Here is a 20,913-nt window from a genome sequence, read left to right as displayed (position 1 = left end):
CCTCTTCTATTTCTATGTCCCAATTAGATTCCCACAATTTGAGATTCTGCTGAGAAGTAAACTGAATATCCAAGAATAAATTTATTATTCAATTAATATACATTTCAGACTATGGCCATGTCACTTCAACTTCAAACTTATCTTAGAGAACAGATTAGTAAACTGACAGGAACTTGAGCGAAATAAGCAAAGGACTTAAAGCATGACAGTACTTACTCAGGAAGCTCCCCCCCCCCCCGTTTAGCTGGTCTAAAAGTGGCATTTAAACCCCAGATATTCAATGGTTGGGCAGCTCACAGCTCCAACGGCACCTTGTATTCATGCTTCGCTGGACCACAGACCAAGGAATGCGTGGAAGACACTTGCAGCCTTGCCAGTGCAAAGCACTCTAAGGGGAGAGTTTAACACCTCTGGAGGCCAAAGTTCTCTGTTCACAACTAGATAAGGCTCACCCACTTCTCCTCTCCTTTTTTCTTTCTCTTACTGTAGTAAAAGGCTACACTCACTCTTCTGTTCTCATAATGAAAAGTGTGTTTGCTGTATGATTTGCTGCCCACTTGCTCTCTGAAGGAGCCTCCATAAATAAACCAGCCTTTCTGTATTCCTCCGGTGTCCATAACAGTTCCTAGTCCTCTCTGAGCTGTGTGTTGAATACATGAGTGTGCTAGACATGCATATTGGTTCAGACATTTACACAAGACCTGGATTAGGCCCAGCCTGTTCCTTTTTTAATGGGAATACCTTGGTCTGGGATGAGCAGCTTGCAGGGCAGGGCCAGAGGAGTAATTGAATGCTGATACACCAAGGCTGTCAAACTCCCTGTGGTTAAAACAAGGAAGGCATCAAGTTAACTTCTGGCTTGTGTAACAAGTTTCTTATTTAGCTTTTGTTCTTACGTCCTGCATCTTAAGCCAGCAGCTCTCCTTTCTCAACAGGTTTCTCTCTGTGGCAGCACAGAACTGGATTGCACTGGATAACTTATCTCTTGAAACTTACCTCTATCTGATCTTCTCGCACGCCTCTCAATTCAGCAAACTAACTCAGGATTCACTTGCTAGATCACTCTTTAAACACTTCCATGCATACAGAGTTCTCATCTACTTGAATTTCCAACATGGAATACCAAGTATGAAAAATATTGACTATCACATGTAGAAGCAGCGGTGGAAGGAGGCCGTGAAATGCTAGTGTCTCCACTTGTAGTTTCTGTATATTTGCCAGGACTCAGCAGCCCTTGATTTAGCCTGATCTGAAAAGACTTTGTACGAGTCTTTGGTTTAAAGTGGCATCACATATCTGGCCCCCTAAGTTGAATTCTGGTTTGCATTTCTTCTCTGGGAATCTCTACATTACTAGGGAAAGTGAAGGAGGGCAAAGTGGAGCAGCTGCAACACTTATGCAGAGGGCAGAGTGAGGTGCAGAGAGACTGAGAGCTCCATTCCTACTTTCCAGTGGTGCTTCCTTCTGCCAAGGCATCAGTGTGGGATGGAGGAGAAAAGGAGAAGTGTAATAAAACTTTTTTTAAAAAAAACAACACTGGAAAAGGGGATGGGAGGCCTTAAATGGTATTCAAAAGCAGGAATTTAAAAATTGCCCAAGTTTCATTCATCACCTTCCTAAAGCCCACCACTTATGAACTACAGATAGATAAAACATCCTTACCAAAATATGGCTCATTGAGACATCCTTTCAACCTCACTCCCTTATGGGTGCACTCAATCAGGAAATGCCTGACAAGTTCATTAGACAGATCTCCAACTGCGGCATAAAACAACAGAAAACAATGTCATTAGACCAAATGAAGGAATGTGAAGGAATGGCATCACCTACAAGTACAATGGTACCTTGGTTCTCGAATGTAATCCGTTCTGGGAGTCTCTTCGACTCCCAAAACTGTTCGAAAACCAAGGTGCAGCTTCCAACTAGCTGCAATTGTTCGGCTTCTGAAAAACATTCGCAAACCTGAACACTTACTTCCGGGTTTGCCACATTCGGACGCCGATTTGTTCAGCAACTAAGCAGTTCGAGAACCAAGGTACCACTGTACATGCCTTGGAGCCGACTGCCTAGTCACAGTACACAAGAAAAGGACTGTACACATGAGGACCATAGCACACAGATCGTGCTGTTGGTTCATCTGCATTTGCAGTGAAGGGGAAACTTATATATCCTATCAGCAACGGAGAGCAACACTTGATGGAGAAGCAGACAACATCCAGAGAAGCCATTGATGACCACACAAATCACTGGTGGCTGCAGTGGCGGTCCTTGAGGTCTCAAATTTCAGCAGTGTCCCGTGTGACACCAAAATTTGCCCCCCCCCAACGCTACATAATAGTTATGGTGCCCTTGTGGCTTGGTACCCAGAGTGACTGAATGGGTCACGCTCCCCTAAAAACATCTTAGGTGGCTGCTTGGGATACACCAATAGTTTAATTTTATTTATTTATTACTTTATTTACTTAGGGGTGCAATGAAAAACTTCCATGTGATCCAAAAGGCACACAACTGTATTATTTGCAAAACTGCAAGAAAAGCTGGAAACGCCTCTCAAATGTATCCAACTGGGGCACTAAAATACCTTTGGCCATCTCTGCTAGGATATGGAGGGGTGGGGGCCGTACAGTTCTCAAATATCTAAGCAGCTAATACAAACAAGAGGAAACTGATCTAATTTGATCCGACTACTAGACTTCCTAAGAGTAAGCAAGTAGCACTGGAACACCCCAGAATCTCCACTGATGAAACATGTGAAGGAAAGACACAGAACACACAATTTAATTGGCACATAGCAAGAAAACACAATCCTCAAATTGTGCATGGCAGTTTGCATTCTACTGCTGAAATATTACATGGTGTAAGGGACAGAAAAAACTGTATCACTTGCCATAAAACGGAACACTTGCAGTTTCATTTCCACTGCTCATTCACAAAATATTACTGCGATGGATTTTAGCTCAATGAAGTATAGTTTGTTGAGTATAAAATATTTTTAAAACCAACCATGTCTCTTCTAGGAAGGCATACTGATTTGCAGCACAAGCCGATACATGTCTACTCTGAAGTAAGCCTCACTGAGTTCCATATGGTTTACTCCCAGGTAAATTGTATAGGATTGTAGCCCAACGCTGCGTGCCATTTTCCTTTTCCCTCAGCAAGACTGGCATGCTAGGTGGCGAAGCACAAGGATTTGAGAGGGCTCCTTATTGCTCTGCTAGCTTTGCCAAGGGCTTTCTGAGCTACTGCTTCAAACCCTGCTTTGGGTTCTCTCCTCCCTATTTCCTCCAAGGAATTGCATTACTGCCTCCAGATAAAGATAGAATTCCTATACAATGGAATCCGACTCTTTCCAGGGTCCCTAACAATTAGGGAGGCTCAGAGAGGGAGGCAATACTTCAGCCAGGCTTGTAAACAGCTTCTGAGCTCCAGGCAATCAGGTAAAGAAGCCCAATGCAAGTTGGCAAGTTTTAGTATTTTAAGCCACAAATAACTGATCTAGTGTGTGTGTATCTGTGGCGGTGGTGCAGTTGGGAGGCTTGTTTCATTTTTCTTTTTATTTGTGCAGACTTATTTTCAAAGTTGCACTAAATAACGGAGAACTTGCCAGTTCCCAGCATCTGCTAAAAACAAATGCTAACTGGAGAACAGCGATGGGGCAATCTCAAAAATGTACTTCTTACGTTAGAATGTAAAGGGCAAAGGATTTTTTTCAACTTTGGAGGTATAGATCCCTTTCCCCAAACTGGAGAGAGAAAACATATCACACCTTTCTTGTTCAGCTGCAACACTGAAGGAGGAGGTATAGCCACTTTCATGGCAAGGCCATAGGCTCCCCTGAAAGAGTGGCTGTCCCGGACAATGAAGGATCCAGGCTCCTTGTCCTTCAGGACAGCAATGGCTGCATGAGGGAAGAAAAAAGAAAGAGAAAAGAGTGAGGGAGCGAGTTGCTTTTAGGCAAGTAACAAACAAACAATCCGACAGGAAAGTGCTATAAAACTCCTCTCCTAAAACAAGGCAAACCAAGTTTAAAAGGAGGACCTCATTTTTGTTTAACTGGGTCTATCTATGGAAGCCTTACTCACACCCCTTAGTGTGTCACACCATGGATGGTCTCAGCTCCTTATTCTCTGAAGTCAGTCTAGTCTCCCGGGAGCCACATAAGCAGAGCTCCTTGTGAAAAGGAGGACCCCCTCACACTGGTGGATGACCAGCCATTGGCTAACCTGGAAATGGCGCGTAGGTATTTAATTTTCCCACAATACCCCAGAGTGATGCTGCATCAAAGATATTATGGGAAATTTAATTGACCACCCACAGACTGCCAGATGAAGAGGTCAAAAGTACCAGAAATGAGCACACACACTTCTCAGTCACTTCTGAGTTTCAGAAGAACCTACTCACTTGTCAGGCAAAAGTATTAGGTCTGTAGGGATATTGATGATAAACTGGGGTCAGCTGGAACCACAATTTGCAAAGCTACTTGCAAGCACCATTGCAAACTCTGATTTGAAGCCAAGCATGGTTAGCCCTCAAAGGGTGAGGAAGAAGAAGAAAAAAGCCTACAGGGTGCTTTTACGATATCTTAACCATGGTTGGGATAGTAAAACCTTCTGTCTGTACCTAGCTAAAGCAGCAGAATAATGAGAGAAGCAATAGAAAACTGTTTGGTCCAAAAGCCAGTTATTCAACCTTTACAACCTTCCCTGTAACAATATTTGATCTCTAGGAACTAGCAATACTTCGCTGCCCAGAGTCAATTTTCCCAGAACCATCTGCATCCCGCCCCCAAAGGAGAAACCACCTTTTGTCTGTTAATTGTACAGTACTTAATGTTCAGCTTTTGGGTTTCTGAATCCAAAACAAACAAGCAGGTGTGTTCTCTGATAATCTTTTCTACTCTGTGATCTTGCTACACCTGCAGCAACCTGGCAGTTTCAGAAAACCTACATTAAAACAGATTTATGGTTTGCCAGCAGGCAGTGTAAATTGGACAAAGTTCATCGAGGATCTGTAGAAGTGTAAGAGGACACCAACTATGCCCCCCATGCATGTTTTAAACAAATAACTTTCCCCTAACACTTGCTTTTCGACTTTTCTATATGACCAAAGATATAGGTGGTACTGTGAATAATCATATGCGATCTAAGACGAAGGGGGCGGAGGAAGAGAGAGATTGCTCCTGAAGAGCACTCACATGCTCCCCGCATTCTTAAAATATACCTCTTCCAGCCTACTGATAGCCCCACTAGAAGCTGGGCGTTTTTTCTCTTTGGGAGTGAAAACTGAAAAGGAACCCTGTGCAACTCACCCTGCAGCTCCAAGTTAGAATGAATCAAAAGTATTTGTAAGTAAATACAAAGCGCTATTAAGCTACCTCCTTGTGGAAGGTGTTTAACTTGGCATGACTTGACAAACCTTGCTCTCTTGAAATCTCCGGTTTGTACCAGAACTTGGAGGTGTCTTGGACAAACTTCACAGTCACCTGCTTGTCAGCTGGATTTTCTATGGGGTAAAAAGAGAAGTAAGCCCAAGAGAAGTGAAAAGAAGCAGCAGCACACTATGGCTGTCCCAGCATAAAGCAGCATCTGAGGAGCTGGCTGTAGTCTGCTGTGGTCTAAACATGCAGCAGAATGAAAATCCCAAGTGGCAGAATGTGCTGCGCCACTTCAGAGCACGGGAGGCAAAGTGCTGAGCCAGAACCTCTCCCTCTGACCCTCTGGCTTTCTATCTGCAGGCAAATTTCTTTTTCACATGAGCGAAGCGTTCCAAACCTAGTCTGGAGTAGCGCAATTCACAACACCACCACATCTGCGAATCCTGTGGGTGCCAACACTACCCAGAGCTGGAGACCCATGTTTGGAAAACCCTGACCTGGCCCAAGGCTCATTTTCAGATTAACACAGTTATTCTTCTGGAATTCATTCTGATGAGCACAGAGCATACCTGGCAATGGTGAAGTGTTTAAAACTTTAGAGAAATCTGGGAGAACATTTGGAAAAGGAATGCTGATGGTGCTTCCACTGTGTGGGCTGGAGAAGCCACTCGAAGATGGTGAGACAGAGCTGAAAGAACGTTCTCCCTCCGATGTCCTCTTCTTCTCTGGAAGAGGGGGCTGAGGGTGCATGCTTATTCCATGACTTTGTTGATTTGCACCGCTTTGGCTGTTGTGTCCAAAAGTTGTTGCAAGAAAACGGTGCGGCAAAATGTCACTGTCCCCTGGAGATTTCTGAGTTTGGGGAGACACATTATTGGCATTTGATGCAAAAGCAGGCTGTATCTCCACCAGTGGCTGGCAGCTGTTGGCACTGATCCCTCCATAAGTGAGGAATGTTTGGGTGTTGGTATTTGCCCCAGGTTCCTGCTGCTGCCCCAAGGACAAATTTTCCTGGCTGTTAAATGACCCAGCTTGAAGTCCCTTGATCTGGAAGTGAGACAAGGGTGAGCAATCTTGAACAGGAACAGAAAACTCTGGAGATGTGAGATAATTTCCTATAAACTTGTCATCGTTTATTCCAGAAACCTGGGATGTTGAGGAGGATTGAGAACTGTTTTGCTGCCAAACTTGTTCAGTTGGACTGTTTGAAAAAGTGAAAACAACAATCAAACCATTTCAAAAATGTACTTTAAAACATTTGAATATGCAGCGCTGTGTTTTAGTTTATGGTACAATGGCTATTTCTCACATTATGTGGCAGCACACTCAAGTTTGCTACTGAATGTACACTCAAAAGTGTTCTGTATTCAGTTCCAGATCCCTGACAATCCTAACTTCTATTTGCCGTGTTCACTAATACATTCAAAGACTTAAAAACATAATGTGAGAGGTGTTAAGTTGCTTGAAAAGACTGCAACCTTGGGCACATTCTAGGGAATTTTCATTTCAAGAACACCAGCACAGTCTGCAGTGGCCACATAATCATCCATTTTGTGGTCACTTAAAGAGGCAATTTGACTCAGCTTTCCCTACCAACTCTGCCACCTACACAAACCAAGTTTTTTGGTTGGGGGTTGGGGGACCCCCTAGTTGGCTTGAGAGACCTTTTTGGTTCAGTCACATTCATCATGTTTTGGGACAGGTCAGGGCAGCGCTTGACAGAATAGGCTGGTTGTTGGGCACTTCAAAAGCACTGTGCAAAGTGCAACACCTCCCAAATGGAAGGGGTTTTCCAAACACCTTTGGCAAGAAAAGAATGCTTCATTCTTAAAAGGACCCCCCCCCCATGAAGTAGTCTGCATTCAGAAGGCTTCCCCCAGTGCTTTCCTTGCACAGAGGAAAATGCTCCCATTTTAGGAGCCTTTCCCCCTCTGCGGAGACTTCAAAGGGGCTCCCTCCAACCAACCACTGGCTGCATCTTCAAAGAAGGTTGCTGAAGACTGATGGTCTTATACTTTGAGAACCGAGGGGCAGAAAATAAGAGGCGGGACGCATAACATGGATTGAATTAGGGCCACATTTGACTGAAAGGGGGAATGAACAGTGAAGGCAACCAGCCTAAATCAGTGCCATAGGAAAGACACACCCTGCCCTTCATGTGAGCCCTCCTGACCCCACCCAAACCTAGGCCCCACAATTTCAGACAGGTGAGGTTTGCCTCAAAGATGCTCCACATCTGGCTAAGGGCGCCACAGCTCCTAGCAGCTGGCCTCTGGAAACACTCAACACCTCTGAAGGTGCCACATTCTTCTCCTTTAACTCCTGCACTTTCCTGTCAAATGTGACCAATAGACCTTTTTAAGGGTTATTTTAATCTATGAAGTCCATAACACCTTCTGGCATGGCAAGGCCAATCTATGGACAGGCAAAATAAATTTTACTCAGCTGTGAATACTCCTGTCCTGCAACCACGGGTACTCTGGGCCACAAGTCCAAAGAGCCTAGAAAGGGCCTGCGTCAGGATTCAATGGCCCCAGAGGCCCTCTCAGGGTCCTTGTTTGTGCGCCTCCCATTGGACCAGCTGCAGAAGATGCTCCCTGACCGCAGCACTGCACCTCCTGGAGACTGAGCTTTCTCAATGTAAACTAACTTTGGGAACAATTCACAGCACAGTTCTCAGGACAGCTCCCGATTCAGCTGAAAGGTGCCGACGCAGGAAAACTTTTTGGGTCTGTAGGGCTGCAACAAACAGGATCCAGACAGGATGGAACTACTTCAGGAAGACAGGAAGTTATCTAAACTGGCTCATCTATTCCTCCTTCTATCTGCCTCTCCCATGTCTTCCTTCCTGTCCGCTTGTTGGTCCCCCTGAACCGAGATGTTTAGGCTGCAAGCGCTGCAGAGTAAGGACTTGCTTTGTGCTCAAGTTACTGCAAAAAGTGTTGTGTATATTATGCAGCTATATAAATAATGATGGCAGCTTCCCATTTAACATTTAGCGGCACTGAAGCTATCAGCTTAAACATTTACCAGCAAGTTAATTGTGGCAGAAAAGATTATGGGAGCAAATTAAAGGAAACAGACAACAAGTCTTTACTAGAGTGTTTCCATATTGCCAGGCTTCAAGCTCAGCTTGTTTTTCCTCATCCATCTCAACACTGCATCCAAACACTGGCCCAGGGAATGCATGGCAAAATCTGGTGAGAAGGGATCTGATCTACACTCTCCAGACTAATGTGAAGATTTGAATGTACTTCTCCTTCAGACTGAACACTTCTTTGACTTCTGTGATACAGTTCTCAACTCAATGAAATAAGTATTTAAATACTTACTTTATAATAAAATGTATACAAATATGTATTTAAATACAAACTGCCATGCAGATTTTTTTTAAAGTCAGATTAATGTGGCAGTAGAATGCGACAGATTTATTAATAAATGTGAAATTGACATGGACCAGAAACAGAATAATCTGTTCTTCCTGACTTTCAAACCAAGTATCAAAAATGACCATTAAGCACTCAGAAAGGTTGCCTCAGTGTTACGCCTCAAGGCGACACAATTCAGGGTTGGGTCTATAAACTGTTTAAGGAATTCTTCCTGGAATCAGATTCCTCTACATCCAAATGAGGTGGCTGAAAATTAAGAGATGCAGAAGTTGTCTTACCTGTCTCCTTGCTGGGCAGGGCGATGAGATGGGACTGAGCACACAGCCGCAAAAGGCTGCCGGCAGGAAGGATCCGTCCGCAACACAGCAGGATTTGGGCCTGCGGGACTTTCGGGCTTCACAGTGGAATGACTGAGGCCTTCTGTGTAACTCTGGGGTTCTGAAGAAGTGAAAAGAAGGAAATGTATGTTATGGTCCATAAACTTGCAATGGTCACCAGTCTAGTTATGCATATTAGTAGAAATGGAATGTGCTGCAGCCAAAAGGGGGGGAAGAGGAGGAAATCGGGGTCACACCTGCAGGCTCACCCCCACCTCCACCTCCACCAGGTGTTATTTGTGCAGGAGCTGTTGTGCATGCACTCAAACGTATGTATTTAGGTCCCCTACATGGAACCTAGGAAGGTTCATGAAGAGAAGGGAATGCATGGCAGCTCCTGAGCAGGTATCATCTTGGACACAAGTTGCTCAGAGGCAGAAGGTGCCATCATTCCTCTTCCCTTGCATGGATTCACTTCTTCACAAGGTCAGTATCAATCTGCTGCACAATCCTGCTATCTGGGATATGAAGCAAACAATATATGGCCAGTTCAGCTGGAAATAAAATAAAATAAATAATAGTTGCAGTGCATTTGTTACCTTTTGCCTAAGCAAAAGAACAAATGAAGATGTGAATGAAGAGAAATGAATGTATTGTATCCCACTTGGGCCTAGAAACTAAAGGTGTTGAGTTCTTTACTGAATTCTTCCCAAGGTAGATTCACACACACAAATTTCATCACTCAACTGAACAGCCATCATAGAACAACTTTTACTTCCTTCTTATTTTTACTGAATTTTAACGGAAGAGGCTACAGAAAAATGAAACAAGAGGAAACTTGTTTGTTTTTCTAAAGGATTAAGTTGTCACAATTGCTAATAAAGAAATATAGGACGTAGGTATGCAATCTACCAAATCAACAACAAAACACACCAAGAGGAAAATGACGTGTGGTCTAACGCTTAAGTGCAAAGGAGGAGGATAGGGAAATAACCAGAACTAAACAGAGTATCTGTACTTAATGCTTAAATGTTCAGTTATCTTTGAAATGGAGGAAGATGGGGAGAAAGCCTGATCAACTTAGTCTTGCCTCCATTATTTCATTGCCTGCACATTCAAGACTTCCAAGGAGCCTGGCCAGATCACTGATCACCTGCTGCTACTGACATCATGCTCCCCAATTTTAGCCTGACACTTCCTTTTTTAATTCCTGAAAGAGACCTGTTTCCTGGACTTTCCAGCTATACATCATCATTTTTAAAAAAATACAGTTAAAAGCTAAATCCATGCCACTTTTCCACTTGAAAGCAAGGCAAGATGCCCAAAGAAACATCATCTGTGCACCAGGCTCTCTCTCAGCACTCTTTAATTTTTTAACTTGGCTGAGATCACATTAAACACAGAACTCTTAGCCACGCTAGAAGTAGCAGAAGTAGCAGTAGCAGTAGCAGTAGCAGTAATAATAATAATAATAATAATAATAATAATAATAATAATAATAATTTGTTACTGGGTTGCCCCAGCCACTCCGCGCAGCTGCCCCGGACACAGAATTGACCTGTGCCTCCATGACCAGCTGTGAGTACCAAACTTCCCCTAGGCTGTGTGCCTGGTTTTTCAGGGGCAGTTACCCCAGAGAGTCCCCTACAAACAGTGTTGTTGGGGTTATGTCTTGTCGGGTTCAACCTCAATCCGTTGGCCGCCATCAAAACAAAGCTGGAGAATAGGGACTGATTAAAATGGTCCCTCCTCTTCCCATCCTTATCTACAAATTCTTCAGACATAGTTGAGGGACTGCATACTGATTTTTGCCACAATTTTACTTGGCTGGTAGCAGACAGAAGAGGTGCCAAGACCACACCATCCCGGGGCCCGTTCCTGGTCTCTAATTTGCACAGATAGGTCTCTGATCACATACTTTAAATACTGCTGAGCATACAAATGTGCATCACTGTCACGCATCATGTATAGCCTGTGGCTCACAAAACATAGCCCAGTGTCACATTCAGGTGGTAACCAAACACAGCCCTCCCTAGAGTTCACACATTAAGAGGCACCAGAACAAACCTTACTACTCCAAAGAGGCATGTGTAAACAAAGACTGAATACAACAATACAGTGGTACCTCGGTTTTTGAAAGTAATCTGTTCTAGAAGAAAGTTCAAGTTCTGCAACATTCAAAAACCGAAAACTCAATACGGAAGCTGTGTGGCATGTTCCAACTTTCGAGGTGTGTTCGAAAACCAAAGCATTTTCTTCTGGGTTTACGGCGTTCGAAAACCAAAATGTTCATCAGCAGACATGTTCAAAAACCAAGGTACCACTGTACATTTGTTTTTATCTTCAAATAAGGCAAAGATAGAAAGTGCTTGGTGGGTTGTGTTGGTACAGCGTTACCGCTGCTGGTACTACTGTCTCTAGAGCAGAAACATTTTCTTGTCCTGCAGAGATTTTGTGTCCCAAAATTTGGCACCTAAACGCATTCTGAAATCATTCTAAGTAAGCACTGGTCCTTGTTTTTGTAGTCACACAGGTTGTTCTGAGTTGCTCAGAGTGGTTTGTATATATGGCTCTCCAGTAGTCTCCTGTCCAGGCATCACGGGGCCAGATCCACTTCTGGAGAGTCATCAGCATTCAGAACATCCACTGGGTGTAGTCTGGAAGTTGTATCTCCAGGATGGCCCACAGATCAAATTTCCTTTCATGGCAGAAAGAAACCTCTCTACGTGTGCCATGACTCCTACAAAGAAACAGCCTCTTGGTATGTCTGTGTAGGGAATAACGGAGCCCTTGACCATCTACTTGCAGATGTTTTGAACCGCCGCTCCCTGACCATGGGCCACACTCCCTGGGGCAGATGAAAGCTGTGGTCTGAAACATCAGGAGGTCCCAGCTTAGGGATGACTGAATTACAGTCTGCGCAACAAGACTCAGGAACCAAACTGGTCATTCTACTCCACTCTTCCCCCCCAGACTGTCTCTAAAATGGTATATGAACACTGCACATGATAACCACGTATTTATTTATTTTTTTAAAATAAATTCACCCGCATTCCCATGTTTTTTAACCCTACACTTAGGACCTAGCAGATGAAAAACAACACTTTCCCCCCCAATTCCCTGCATGGGGGGGGGGGAGCATTAGAAATGTTAGATCTCAGGAACTTACTTCTTTCTGGGGCTTTAAATACCAGCTGTTATATTATTTATTTAAAAAAGAATGATTTTGTGATTTGTAATTGCTAATATGCCGCAATTCAATTTGTGGATACGTTCTTCAAATGAGCCTTGAAAGCCTTTCAGATGTTCACAACGAAGCTGCAATAGCTCCATCAGCAATTTTGGGAGGCCCCCAAAAGTTCAGCTGATTTGGGTTATGTGGTGGAATGGCAGAAATTCTTAGATGATAGCAACTTGCATACTGCTGGTTAGGACACAAAGGAGATAAATGGGGTGAGGGATAATTCTGCCAAAACAGCTATGCTAATTAGGGATCAAACTAAACCGGAGGTGGGGAGAGACACCCACTGAATTCCCCCTCCTGGCCACACTGGGATGTCAGCGGTGACATTCACACTAGTGCCAGCTCTAGGAGTGCTCTACTTTTATTTTCAAATGAGACAAAGATGCCTTTCGTTTGACTAGGGACAAAAACAAAGTGAGGATGTATTTTTAATCATACGCCACCAGACAGATACAAGTCTCTTTATGCACTCATCCTGGCTTATTGTGAAATATTTGGAAGCAATTACAAGTACAGTCATACATGGGAAGTCGAACGGAATCCGTTCTGGAAGTCCATTTGACTTCCAAAAAGTTCGGAAACCAAGACGCAGCTTCCGATTGGCTGCAGGAAGCTCCTGCAGCCAATTCCGGAAGCTGCAGACGCCCCATAGGAAGTTCGGGTTCCAAAGAACGTTTGCAAACAGGAACCCTCTTATCATCAACCCCTTATCATCACTCCTGTGCAACTTTGGCCCAGTTCTCACTGGTAATAAACCTGTCTGGGTTGAACCACTGTAAGAAGGGGTAGTGAATGTGGTAGGACTAAAACTCCCATCAGAAACATAAAAAGAACTCGTAGAGGAGACAGAGGTGCACCTAGGCTCCTCTGCACCCTTGGCAAGGAGATGTATCTGTGCCTCCCACCCCGTCCACACACAAAAAAGAGACATAATTCAGTCTTCACAAGCAACTCTTAAACTGGGTGTTTAACAACATGGTCCTATAAATGTCTATTCAAAAGTAAATCCCATTGAGTTCAAGGGGGCTTAGTCCTGGGAAAGTGGGTACACAGGACTGCAGCCTAAGTCTGGCAAGCCAGAGGCAAGAACTTCTGACAATACCTTGCTTGGCTTTTCCTTACTTCTGAGGAGGCACCAGTGGAAAGGCACTAACTTGGAGGTTGCTCCCCAGTGCACACTTTACTCAGAAGTAAGTATGCTGGCTGGAAAGAAGCCAGCAGTGGCAGTGCCAGCACAGAGGCTGGCTGGGGAAGGGGCTCCTTTTCTGTGATCCATCCCTTGGAGCTCTCCTGGCCCCAAGCCGTCACTTGGCTCTGCTCAATGACCCACCCTTGCATCGTGGTGTTCACCTTCTGTTGTCGGATATATCTGTTTTTATGTCCCTGTGTTTTTATGTTTGTACATATTTTATGGGCTAATAGCCGTAAATAAATAAATAAATAAATAAGGGGCTCCGCAGGGCTGCTGTGAGGGCCCACTCATTCCTCCAGAAGAGGTGCAAATTTTGTGCCCTCTAGGTAAGCCTCTGAGGAGAGAAGCAAGAGTCATCTGGGCACTGGGCAAAGTAGATATTTGCTTCTTAGCACAAATGGTATTCTTCAGAAGTGACATTGAGCACCATCTCAGCAGTTATGCACTTTTAATCTGTGAGAATTTAGCAACTCTCCCACCGGGTGATGGTGCCCCCTGAGATGAGCAGGTAAAGGTAAAGGGACTCCTGACCACTAGGTCCAGTTGTGGCCGACTCTGGGGTTGCGGTGCTCATCTCGCTTTACTGGCCAAGGGAGCCGGCGTACAGCTTCTGGGTCAAGTGGCCAGCAGGACTCAGACGCTTCTGGGGAGCCAGAGCAGCGCACAGAAACGCCGTTTACCTTCCTGCCGGAGCGGTACCTATTTATCTACTTGCACTTTGACGTGCTTTTGAACTGCTAGGTGGGCAGGAGCAGGGACCGAGCAACGGGAGCTCACTCCGTCGCGGGGATTCGAACCGCCAACCTTCCGATCGGTGAGCCCTAGGCTCTGTGGTTTAATCCACAGCGCGTCCAGATGAGCAGGTGCCTCAATGCAAAACAAAAGGTCTTATACTATGTCTGTCAAGAAGAGATGATGATTCTGGAGCCAAACAGGCACCCTCTTAGCGAGAAATCAGGTTTAAAATCCATCAATATGTTAACTTCCTTTTCTTACTATGAGGATGGAAGATGCCCTGTTTGGAGGCAGGAGGATGACCTTGTTTACCATGTTTTCTAGCAGTCGGTTTGCTTGCCCATTCTCCGAAGGGCCTCGCACCCGGCGCACTCTTAGGCTGATCCGGGTAAGACTTCCAGTCTACGCTTTGCCCAATATTTTGCGCGCAATCCCTTCCTTGAGAGCTCCTCCAGCCCAGAGAGCGCCTGGCCATTTCCCCGCGCCAACGCGGCCCCTTCGGAAGTGGCAAGAAACACGACAACTGGGTCGGCTCTTGCGCCTCACGCAAACCAAAAGCGCGCGGAGGCGGCGGCGGCGGCAATCCTCACCCCTCAGCGGCGGGGAAAGAGCCCGGGCAGGATGGCGCGCTGAGCCGGGGGCGCAGTCCCCCTCCGCGGCCAACAAAGGCCCGCTCCCATCCCGACGGAAGACCCTGCAAGCGCAGCCGAGGAGCCGCCCCCCGTCCCGGCCCGGGGCTCGCCAGCTGCCCGCCTTCGCGCGCCCCCCGCCCCGTCCAGGCCCCTCGGAGCCCCCGCCGCCTACCTAGCGCCGCCGCCATGGCCGAGCCCGCGCCGCCGCCCCTCCGGCTCCGAGCCCGCCGCCTCTTCCCCCGGGGAAGCCTCCCGGCCAGACGCGGCCGCCCAGCGCCGCCCGGTGGCTCCTCCCGGCCGGCAGCGCCGCCGGCGCCCAGAGACCCGCCCAGGCTCCACCTCCAGCCGCCCGCCCGGGAAGGAGGAGCCGGGGAGGGCAGAAGCAGCGCTGCAGGAGCGGAAGCCTCCTCGGCACCCCAGCTCTTTCGACCCCGGGGGCTCCAGGAAAAAACCCGGCACTTGGAAGGCAGCTTCCGACATGGCATGAACCAAGAACGGAAACCAGGATCAGGATGGCGCAGCCCAGTAGCAGGGGGAGCCTCACGGCATCCTAAAGATGTTTCCCTTTACATCCCCACATGAAGGGCCATATTGGCACTCACCCCACGGGCCACCCTGAGCTGACCACTGGGCAGTTCCTGAGCATGCGCTGCCCTACCAGGCATCTTGCAGGGAAACATCTTCCCCTGGCGCAAGGAGTCCCACCGGCTAATTTTACATATACAGTAGATGCCAATTCAGAGTTTCTGTTTCTGGGCACACGTTGGCTTCCCAGCGAAGCCTCTGCCCCAACATGTGCTATGCTAGGGAGAAATAGCAGCTCTCCCCGGTCACTCTGACAGGCATTTCATGAGTGCAGGAAGATGGCTGCTAGGAAAACAGTTTTAAGGTTCTAGATTCAGGGAGGTAGCCATGTTGCTCTGACGCAGTCAAATTTTTTTTTTTTTAAAAAAAATTGTCCAGGAGCACCTTAAAGACCAACTCAGTTTGTTCTGAGCTTTCGGTTATAAACTTATGATCATAGGTAGCTAAGGACTCAAAATGGGGAGTCAGGAGAGCTGTGACAAAACAATTTAGGTTGTATAAAAGGAATCTATATGACCAGGGAGTAAGATAACACAACCCTCTCGAAGAAACATTTGAACGTAGGATGGAAAGACAATGCAGGCAAGAAAAAACACTGCTCAGAGAGGTCACTTGTCTTTGAAGGTGTTGGCGGTAAGCTGCTTATTTATCCCATCCTGAAGAAAAAGAAAACCAAGAATGTTGCACAAGAGAGAAGCCAACCACCATCATTTCTTCCTCAGAAAGTTCACCCTCCACCCCAAGAGCTTTAGAGGCTGACTGGTCAGATCCAGACCATGCTCCCTCTTCCTTACAGAGGATCACTGTGGAGAGGCGAGAGCATGACCAGCAGCCTCTGGCCCCTGAGCATGTTTCTTAGCTGGCTCCATGACAACAGGAGAAGAACCATCCCTGAAACAGAGGAAGAAAGGAGACCTCACAGAATGGCAACCGGAGAGAGCTCTGTAAGGTCCTCTTTTATGAACCTCGCGGGTGATGCCAACTCATTCCCTTATGGGCTTCCTAGGAAGAGGACCTTCCCCTTCTGTGTTTACTATGAGGGAGGGAGAAAGGAGACTCCAGCCTGAGTCCTGAGCCCCCCAACATGACCGAGGGTGGCAATGAGCCCACCTCTTGGGACATTACAGAAAGTACAATACAAAGATATTCCCCCTGCCCAGGGATGTTCACGACCAGAATTATAGTAAACGCAGGTAGAGAATGGATCCCTCCTTTCCCACAGAATATGGCCAGGAGCAATTGTAGTGCATTACAGATGCAGTGGAATACAACTTAAAAAACCACCCAAGGAGAACTGTAAAATGCACTGCAGGCGGAAAGAACAGTGACTCTTCAATCTCAAGATACAGTGGTACCTCTGGTTGCGAACGGGATCCGTTCCGGAGGCCCATTCGCATCATGAAAAGCCCGCAAACTGAAGTGCCCTATCTGCGCAGGTGCGCAGCGTGATTTGGCGCTTCCGTGCATGTGCAAAGCGCGATTTAGTGCTTCTGCGCATGCGTGAGCGGTGAAACCCGGAAGTAGCCCTTTCCGGTACTTCCAGGTCACCGCGGGATGCAACCTGAAAAACGTAACATGAAGCTAACGTAACATGAGGTATGACTGTATTGTGTAGGACCTCACTGTCCTAGGCTAGCAGCTGAAAGCCAACAAATCTCCCGCTGAAAGTGAATTAAGAACATTGGTTCCTGCCAAAAAACAGTGACCACACCTGCCAGCTTCTTAAAGGAGATCCTGCTGCTCAACAAGGAGAATTGCACCAACACCAGGCATGCTGCTGTTGGAGCAATGAACTCTGCAAGAATAGCAAAGTAGTCCGAGCAAGAGAAGGCAGGACATTACAGACTTCATCTAGAATGCCTCCCTCCTCCACTCTCTCTCAGAGACAGGCTTAAGACTGTGATTGGCTTCGCCCTCCCCATCGCTAATAACACAGAAGGCGAGAAGCCAAAAGAAGAGCCCTGGAAGGAAGGCTGAGTGGCTAACTGAGTGCTGGCTCCAACCCCTGTGAGCCCCAGGCACCAGGCACTGTGAGAGAGAGCCTTGGGCCAGGAAAAGGAAAGAAAAAACTCACAAGAAAAACACTGTACATTTAAATACCTAAGGGAAAAGGAGGGGGCAAAAGGCCTGCAAGGCCTGTCTGGTCCAGGTGAGTAAAAGTCATCCTACTCACTGAATGTCCCCCAATCCACTCTGGAAAATTATAACCTGCTAAAAGAGCCAAGCACTTCTGTTTTCACAGCCATTTCAAATTAAGCAGCACAACCGCCCGCTTGTGCCATTCCATCGTGGACTGTAATATCTCAGCGTTTTTGCCAACATTTTAAAAGAGAAAGCACAGAAGCCCCATTTCCCACAAGAAAGTAATCTTGGTTAATTTCCTTAGATTACATGTCTGCTGCTGGGGCCTCTCCAAACGACAAGCAAGCAGTCCTATTTTTTGGGGGGGGGGGTGTGGAGAGGATCTTTTCCACATTAAAAAATGAGACCCAAGAAGGAAGTGGGAGACTCCCCAAACATGATCTGTTATCTCTCCCTCCCTCTCAGCTTTCAGATGGTATTTCCCTGTTCAGGAGAAGCTAAACAAATTTGCAGTGAAATAGGACATTAGTGTATAAAATTACTTTCATAAATGGGCCTAGCAGTCAAACACTGTGGCTAGAAATGCTACAAGAATATAAATGAGTAGCCAACACTTGCAGAGGGAAGGTCATGTAGGCTAAAACTCAGAATGAGCTCAGGCTTGCAAGGGAAGTTAATAATAGAAAGTGTTTTTTCACTTATGGCTGAAGAAAGAGAAAGACCAAGGAAGAAGAAGAAGAGTTTGGATTTGATACCCCGCTTTATCACTACCCGAAGGAGTCTCAAGGCGGCTAACATTCTCCTTTCCCTTCCTCCCCCACAACAAACACTCTGTGAGGTGAGTGGGGCTGAGAGACTTCAGACAAGTGTGACTGGTCCAAGGTCACCCAGCAGCTGCATGTGGAGGAGCGGAGACGCGAACCCGGTTCACCAGATTACGAGACTACCACTCTTAACCACTACACCACACTGGAGAAGGTCCTTTGCATGGAGAAGATGGAGAAAGGCTGTTGGGTGATGGAGAATGCAGACCTGCTCATCACCTACTTCCAAGTTCCATAGAGCAAAACATCCTTTCTCAGTGCCATCCTTTGCATGTTTGCTCAGATGTAAGTTCCACTAAATTCACTGAATTTATTTCATAGTTTAGGATTGCAGCCTCTGGAGTTTCCCTCTCAGAGTGCGCTCTTAATCAGTTTGCCATGCACTCTTGGAGAGTCTTACTGGACAACAAATTATATACCTACAGTTAGCATGAAATGAGTAATGACTGTATTGTAAGCAGAGACTTTAACTGGCAGCAAATAAAGTTCAGTGTTTGTTTCCTTGTATGTATGTATGAATGAATGAATGAGCAAACATTCTTTACTTCCAACATTTAACATACAGAATAAACCACTAGTTTTCAATACCTTGCTTGGTAATAATATGAACATTTGGGATCTTACTGGTCAGAAACAGCCAGGATTCACTCCTCCCAAGAGAGGGGAGAGAGACAATAATGTCTCACCCTGAATGTAAGTGACCTGTTTGAAGGACTCTATGATTTGAAAACAGATGCTGCATGTACTTTTATTGCTTAAGAAAAATCTTAATAAGCACATTCATACACAGACTGTTGAGCTGGAAGGGGTTCTGAGAGTCAAGTTCCCTGCAGTCCAGAATGGACTTTCTATGAAGCTGGCTATCTTTGCTGCTTATTTGTGAGTAAACCAGAACATCTGTCATGTAAAGAATAGGCTAGGAAGTTTAGGATCAGAATTGTAGTAGACCAGCGCGCTTTTCCGAGACGTGGGAGAGACTTGGGGAGTGTAGGCTGCTTGTACACTCTGAGTAACTAATAAGGGAACTGCCTGGGAAACGCAAGGCGCATTGGTCTCAGAGTCCCCAGGGAAATGAGCAAGCTTCTTTGATCTTGGACAAGGAAAGGGCAGCTGGAAGCTAGCCCTGCTTTCCCTAGCAATCTGTGTCGCGGTTAAACTGGGGAGTGCCAAGTGCTCTGGCTTGCAGCCTTTCCAAAAGTAATCTGTTTGGTGCACCCAGGTCCCGTCAGGGCTGCAAGAGTAAGTGGGAAGCTGGTGGCAGCAACTACCAGAGAGTAAGACCCGTTGACAACACGGTAGGACTGTTGGGTTGCAGCTGGACAAAGAAGGGGGCGGGGCAGAGCGTTTTCCCACCCCGTCACAGCGTTATCTTTTATCTTGATTTTCATTGTCTGCATGTGTTCTATATTTTAACTTGTAAGCCATCCTAGAAATATTTATGCAGAAGGGCGGCCTACCAATTATTAAAACAAACAACCTTTTAAAATCTATTCAGGAAAATCCAGCCTGCTGCATACTGAACAAGAGACACACATGTTTTGCTTTGTACCAAATATTTATCTTTATCTGCGATTACAAATTTTAGGGTATTGTTGGAAGCTAAAATTGTATCCATCTCATCTTCCACCTGAGTTCTGAGATCCACAAACTCTTGGAAGTTCAGTGTAAACACAAGAAACAGAACAATGCAAACATCTGATAGCAAGAATAATCCAGGAAGCTGGGGGGACCGACATCCTTGAGGACAGGAATGGGGAACCTGAGGCTCCCATACGTTGTTGGAGTGCAACTCTCCCTGATCATTATGCTTATCCTTGGGCTGGTGCCCAACAACATCTCAGAGGCCACAGCCCCCCCCCTCAAGGAAACATGGATAGCTTTCCATGTAACAACAATAAATGTTATCCCTGACAGCAGAGAGGCAGTAAAGTGTCACCACCTTTCCAAAAGATGCTGGAAATTCTGAAGAACTGATACTAGAAAGGAAAAAAGTGAGATGAAGTCAGATAAATATGGGATGATCCCACACCTTGTTTGATTTCTACTTCTAGCAATTACCATCGCCTTGATATTAGTAAAGGAGTGAAAGCAGACAGACAGACATATACTTACATAGGGTAGATCTGGCAGCCATAAAATATCTCCAATGCAATCCAGTCATGACTATAGCAATGATGTTAGACAAGGCACCATGACCAACTTGGGTTGGATTAGACCCAAAATGAATAAAAAGCAGCAGAATTTATGGAATGCAATATATACATTATATATTTGAAGATATTTCTTACAAGAACCCCACTGGTAAGAAGTTTTCAATGGAAGCCAGGCGGGCCATTATCAGGGATGGATGGAATGGGGCAAAGTTTGCTGGTGGGTTGCTTGAAAAAGAGGCAGAAAGAGACCTCTCCTCTCCCCATCCACAAGAACAACACAGAAATCACTCCCCCACCCACCCCTGCTTGAACCCAGAAGCCTTGCTATGGGGGCTTATCTCTGTTTGGATCATGGCCAGGGACTGAAGAGATGGGCCTCACTGCCC

The 20,913-nt window shown here is 46.0% G+C and overlaps 1 protein-coding gene and 1 long non-coding RNA gene across 6 annotated transcripts in view; both read right to left on the bottom strand.

Annotated features, from left to right (window-relative positions):
* The window catches only part of LOC310748326, a 106,164-nt gene that overhangs the window by 49,321 nt on the left and 35,930 nt on the right, over nucleotides 1-20,913 (bottom strand). The gene's annotated exons all lie outside the window — the stretch shown is intronic.
* Nucleotides 1-20,913, bottom strand: part of TNS3 (tensin 3) — a 53,954-nt gene that overhangs the window by 5,365 nt on the left and 27,676 nt on the right. For all 5 annotated transcript variants that reach the window (XM_083583796.1, XM_083583795.1, XM_083583797.1 and 2 more), the window contains exons 5-10: nucleotides 9,042-9,201; nucleotides 5,944-6,575; nucleotides 5,416-5,502; nucleotides 3,767-3,898; nucleotides 1,663-1,758; nucleotides 742-819 (exon numbers count right to left, since the gene is read on the bottom strand). In XM_083583796.1, coding sequence (XP_083439922.1) covers nucleotides 742-819; nucleotides 1,663-1,758; nucleotides 3,767-3,898; nucleotides 5,416-5,502; nucleotides 5,944-6,575; nucleotides 9,042-9,201 — 1,185 coding nt within the window. The remainder of the gene's footprint in view (nucleotides 1-741; nucleotides 820-1,662; nucleotides 1,759-3,766; nucleotides 3,899-5,415; nucleotides 5,503-5,943; nucleotides 6,576-9,041; nucleotides 9,202-20,913) is intronic.

The sequence above is a fragment of the Podarcis filfolensis genome, assembly GCF_964270895.1.
Source record: "Podarcis filfolensis genome assembly, chromosome: 13".
NCBI classification, from domain to species: domain Eukaryota; kingdom Metazoa; phylum Chordata; class Lepidosauria; order Squamata; family Lacertidae; genus Podarcis; species Podarcis filfolensis.
This window is presented reverse-complemented; position numbering and strand designations above follow the sequence as displayed.